Source organism: Buceros rhinoceros, unplaced genomic scaffold, assembly GCF_000710305.1.
Source record: "Buceros rhinoceros silvestris isolate BGI_N320 unplaced genomic scaffold, ASM71030v1 scaffold29729, whole genome shotgun sequence".
NCBI classification, from domain to species: domain Eukaryota; kingdom Metazoa; phylum Chordata; class Aves; order Bucerotiformes; family Bucerotidae; genus Buceros; species Buceros rhinoceros.
In genome coordinates, this window is record NW_010432553.1 from 3,093 (window position 1) to 8,347 (window position 5,255).

The 5,255-nt window shown below is 58.2% G+C and overlaps 1 protein-coding gene across 1 annotated transcript in view; it reads right to left on the reverse strand.

Moving 5' to 3' along the window:
- Nucleotides 1-5,255, reverse strand: part of AUP1 (ancient ubiquitous protein 1) — a gene marked incomplete at both ends in the record, with an annotated part of 7,540 nt that overhangs the window by 1,101 nt on the left and 1,184 nt on the right. The window contains 5 exons of the mRNA XM_010143835.1: nucleotides 145-263; nucleotides 828-894; nucleotides 1,692-1,765; nucleotides 4,168-4,240; nucleotides 4,328-4,515. Of these exons, the coding sequence (XP_010142137.1) occupies nucleotides 145-263; nucleotides 828-894; nucleotides 1,692-1,765; nucleotides 4,168-4,240; nucleotides 4,328-4,515 (521 nt within the window). The remainder of the gene's footprint in view (nucleotides 1-144; nucleotides 264-827; nucleotides 895-1,691; nucleotides 1,766-4,167; nucleotides 4,241-4,327; nucleotides 4,516-5,255) is intronic.

Below are 5,255 nucleotides of genomic sequence, written 5' to 3' on the forward strand. Positions count from 1 at the left end.
CGGGCCCCCGGGCCCTGCCGGCCAGTGGCCGGCTCGAGGCGGCAGAGGAAGAGCAGCAGGCACAGGAGGGTGGCCTGAGGGCCTGGAGTCACCACAGCTCCACTGAGGCCTCCCCAGGGGGGCGGTTCCGTGGTCAGGACGTACCCAGGATACCCACCTGGGACAAAGGGGAGAGGCGATGTGTGTCTCAGCCTCTTCATGTGCTCAGCTCTGTCTGCTGCCGTGAGCCGTGTGGATACCCCACCCAGCTCCACGGCCAGGAGCTGCGGGAAGGCAGAGGAGAGTCACGCATGTCACATGTGTGACCCCAGCATGCCCATCCCGTGGGGAGTGCATCGATGTACAGGCCTGCGTGGAGCTGCCGCGAGGGGCAGAGCCTGGGGACGGATTTCTCCAGGGCCTCAGAGGTGCATTTCAGCGTGGCGTGAAGCTCAGGAAGGAGCAGGAGCGGGCACTACCACCCTGCCAAGACACGCTGACAGGGAGACACGAGGTCTCTGGCACTGGAGCTATGAAGTACCCAGCACGTAAGGGAGAGGTGGAGAAACAGTTGCTTTGTTTGGTTTGTGGTATTGTGAAAAGGGAGCGAAAGGTTTGAACCGGATGGGGAGAGCCGTGATAACTGGCAGAACGGATAAACGGGGGCAGCAAATAGGCCATGGACAAACTGAATAATTATACGGGGCAGTAAATACGGGCCAGAGTTCTCAGGAGACCAACACCCCCATCCAGAAATGCCCTTCGCAGCTCTGCTCACGCCCCACTGCTCTGTGACCATCCCAAGCGGCAGCAGTCCTGCACATCCCTCTCCCACGTCACCCTCCTACCTCCTGAACTCGGAGCGCAAAATCCTCACTCAGCTCTTCAGCGCGTCTGGGGACAGACGGCATCCACCTGAATGGGGACAAGGGCACTGGGCTGGCTGCTTCTTGGGCCGCTGGAGGAGCTGGCCCCGCCTGGGACCAACCTCAGCTCTCCCTGCTCACCCCACGCTCCCCGTGGACCAGCGCCGAACCTCAGCACTGGCGAAGTGGAGGGCAGGCGCAGCTCGGGAGACAAAACTGGCTCACGGGACCTTTGTGAGCGCTCATGCACAACGTGCTAAGTGTCTCCTAATGAAGCTCCTGGAAGAGCCCCAAATGAGGAGGCACAGCCATGAATGTGAAAGGAGAAAACAGAGCAGCAAGACTCGAGCCAGGTGCGGGAAAGCTGCAGCTCAAAACTTCACTGAAACACCTTGGCCCCTAAATTTGCCTCTGAGGCCCTTCCACTGCCTACAGACCCACCAAAGCTCATCAGCCAGCTCAGCCTCACCCAGGCCCTCGACAGGGGGAACCACCTCTGAACCTCACTGGGAATGGCAGCGAAGAGGCCGCTGCCTGCTGGGAACACCCGTGGGACCGGAGCAGCCATGGGGTAAGCTATAGCAGAGCAACAGCCTCAAAAATGCACCTGGCAAACCCGACATAGAGCCTCGAGAGCCTGCTCTGCTTCACCAACCAAATGCAGGGACCAAGAGCCCTCCCCACTGCAGGAGCTGGTCCAGAAGCTGGACCTGGCATGGACCAAACAAGGCTGAGCAAAGCCATGCCGATACCACAACGAGATACCAAAAGGTCTCTTACTGCAACAGCAAAAATGCCTCTGTCCACCCCAAACCCTGCCCCAAATGGAAGAGAGAGAGATAGTACCTTACTTGATAAACTGTGAAGGGAACGAAGATGGTCCAGAGCAGCTCTGTAACCCAGGAGGAATCGGCCACGCTCTGGGGAAGAGAGCACAGGGAGACCGTGGCCGATGAACATGAGTTGGTCTGGGAGGCAGCGGGCAGAGCGCAGCTAAACCACAGCAGTGAGGAGCAGAAACACGGGCAGAGACGTGGAGGGCTGGGAAAGAGGAAATGGCAAACCTGGCACAGAGAGGGCAGAGCCCTGGGGCAGATCCCCCTTCATCAGTCTTCACCAGGCAGAGCCCCAGAACCTTCACTGCTCCAAGGTATCTCTCCTCCCCCAGAACAGCGAGAGTTCCCCCCAGTGTCCCCATTCTCTACTAGGCTGTGCCCTTAGGAAGGGCTGGAAACCTCTTAGGACCTGCTAACACTTCCTCAGGACCCTGAAGTGGTGGACCCTCCCTGTTCTGAAGGGAACGGTCCACGCAATGTCTCATCTCCCAGAAGCTTCCTCTCTTCATTTCCCAACAGCTGCACTGCAAAGTTGTCAGCGACTCTTCCCTTTGAAGACAAACCCCTAAAGGCGAGCTGCCACTTATCACCCTTGCCTTTTTCTGAGGCTCAATGAATCGCCTTTCCCTGGGAAGCCCTGCAATAGGTGCCAGGCGCTCCGGAGTGAGGGCTCCTTGTCCCCATCGGGCACAGCCCCGAGCAGCCAGACCCTCTTCAGAGCCCGCGGTGGCGCTGGACTGTGCCAGAGACCCCCACCTGCACAGTGCAACAACTGAAGAATTTGCTATTGGCTGGCAATAACCAGCCTGGGGTTTTGGTGGCTGGTTACTGTCATCCTGCAGAGGCTGAACCTTCCACAGGCCGGTCAGAACAACCACCTCGAGACCTGCAGCTCGCTGTGTCACTGCCTCAGCTGCTTTCACACCGGGCTTTGTCCTTGACCAAAGCAGCGCAGCTCCAAGACAGGCCTCGTGCCCAGCTTGTTCCATGGCCTGGCAAGGTGCTGTACATGAGAAGCGCCCAGAAACCATGGCCACCAACATCAAGGAGCCTCATCTCCTGGAGAAACAGATCTAAGAAATCCAAAATCAAATGCCTCATAGTGACACCAAGAGCCAGACCTCAGTTCCGCTGCCTTGAGCCGCAGGACAGCCCCCTCCTCAAGGCTCCAGCCAGCTGGAGCTGGAGAACATTCTTTCTGAACCCCACATTTGGTGGTTTGCTCAGCCTGACCGATATTCCAGAGGTGTCTACGGAAGCTTTCTGTGAATAGCTGATGGAACTGCCTCCAGTCCTCCAAGTTTCCAATGGTTTAAAACTACATATGAAATCCAGCGGGATTTACTCTGTGCGTGAGGGGTGAAAGGTCCTGCTTGACCTCTGAACATAGAAGTCTGAGCCAAGAGTGGCTACGAGCAGTATCTTCAAACAGATCTGCAGTTACGTGCGTGCTGTTCACGCACGGCCAAAACACAACTGGTCACATCCCACAGGATTCCTCAGCGGAGCCAAAACCATAAAAAGAGAAGATATTCATTACAAACAGCCCAGGCAGGGCAGCTCTCCCGCGCCTCTGGAGCTGCCAGTCAACAATTCAAAGTGTCCTCACTGTTAGAAAACTGCACCTTAATCCAGCACTGAACTCGTGTGATGCCGACATCCCATCCCAGCGCCTGCACGAGCTGCTGCCCTGTGGCTTCTTGGGAAAAAACAAGAGTTCTTCACTCTTGACCTGATCCCTGGTGTGCCAGCAATGTCCACAGAGACCTCCCTGCCTTTCCTCTGAGTGCTGAAGTGCTGCTCCCTGGTTCTGCACCAGGTTCACCGCCCTCCTGAACCCCACCACTGCCCTGCTGTCCCTGCCGTGGGGTCTGCGGGGCTTCAACTGGTACTTCAGCCGTTCTCAGACCCAGCTGACTCCGTGTTCCTCACCCGGCCAGACGCTCCTCTCAGAATGTACCCACAGACCACACCGAGTCACAACCCCTCGCTGGCAGCCACCAGCAGTTCACTGGATCACAATCAATAATCTAATCCTCAACGTCACCACTGGGGATCTCAGTGTTGTCACCTGCAGCACTGATAAAAGCAGCGATCATCACTGGGCAAAGAACGGAACCCCAACAGAATCATCTCCCTCCAAAACCACCTGCGGGCTTCAGTATGGGCAGCAGTTCTGTAACCTGATGGTGAGTGGCTTTAAACCCACCGGCTGTGCCCCAAAAGAGGGACAGCAGTATCCACTACAATGTCAGGCAGATGTAAACCGCATCTTTTAATCTCACTGATCCATAAATTGTACCCAGAAATAAGAAATTCGACACTATCTCCCCCTGTGAACAAGCTGGGAGCAGCTCTCCCACCAAGCAGCCGGTCCTGGGGGTGACAGGGACACGGGCCCAGGCTGTGCTGCCTGCAGCAGCAGCAGCATTAACGCACGGCCAGAGATTCAGCCGGTGCATCCCTCCGCGTCGCCCCCAACTCACCACGGTGATCAGCGGCCTCTGGACCTGCAGGGCGACCGGCTGCACCACATCCACAATGCGGAATGGCCAGGAGCTGGAAGGGAGGAGGCTGGCGGTGAGTGACCCCAGAGCCAAGAGCAACAGCCGGCGATCCGGCCACAGGGACCCCCGCTGCCGGTACCTGAAGCGGAGCAGGCCAGCCCGGCCGTTGGTGGCTGCCTCCTCCGGGAAGAGCAGCAGTGGCGGGTTCCCTCCGTGGGACGAGTAGGCCTTCAGGGACTCCACCAGCTCGGCCCGGCTCCCCGTCACTCCAAGCTCCATGAACCCTCGTGACCAGCAGATGAAGCCGGGGGCACCGTTCAACATGGGCTGCGAGGGAAAACGACAGTGAGTCGAGAGACGCCGTTCTGTCCTCCCCTCTTCCCAGGGTGACACCGGGAGACAGAGTTCCTGCTTCTTGGCAAAAATACCTCTGGGGGCTGAGGCAGCAGCTTGTGGGCTCACAGCGCTCGTGGCAGAGGACAGAGAACTAGCAGTAGAGTTACTGCGGGCTTCAGGAGCTGCTCTGGCCCCAGTTCCCCAGGAACCTGACTCCTTATCTTCAGCTCAGACTGAAGGAACGACCAGAACACCACCTCGCCCTACCCTGGGCGACCACCATGTTTCTCTGGCAAAAGACACGCTCCTTCCTAGCATTCCTCCTCCCTGGGTAAGGAACAAATCTGCTGCTGTCAGGACACGGCACTGACCGACTCGCTGGCGGGCCCGTCCGAGCCTGCTGATTCAGCGACCCCACATGAAAGACATTGCACTAGAGTTCAGGGGCAGCTCCTGACACGCTGGCAAAAGACACGCTCCTTCCTAGCATTCCTCCTCCCTGGGTAAGGAACAAATCTGCTGCTGTCAGGACACGGCACTGACCGACTCGCTGGCGGGCCCGTCCGAGCCTGCTGATTCAGCGACCCCACATGAAAGACATTGCACTAGAGTTCAGGGAAGTTACGCAACCACCATTGCAGAACAGCCCCGGCACAGTGCCCGCCCCACAGCTCCCCTCTGGTGCTCCCCCACCCATCTGCACACAAAGGGGCACCCGACGGGGGGGAAAC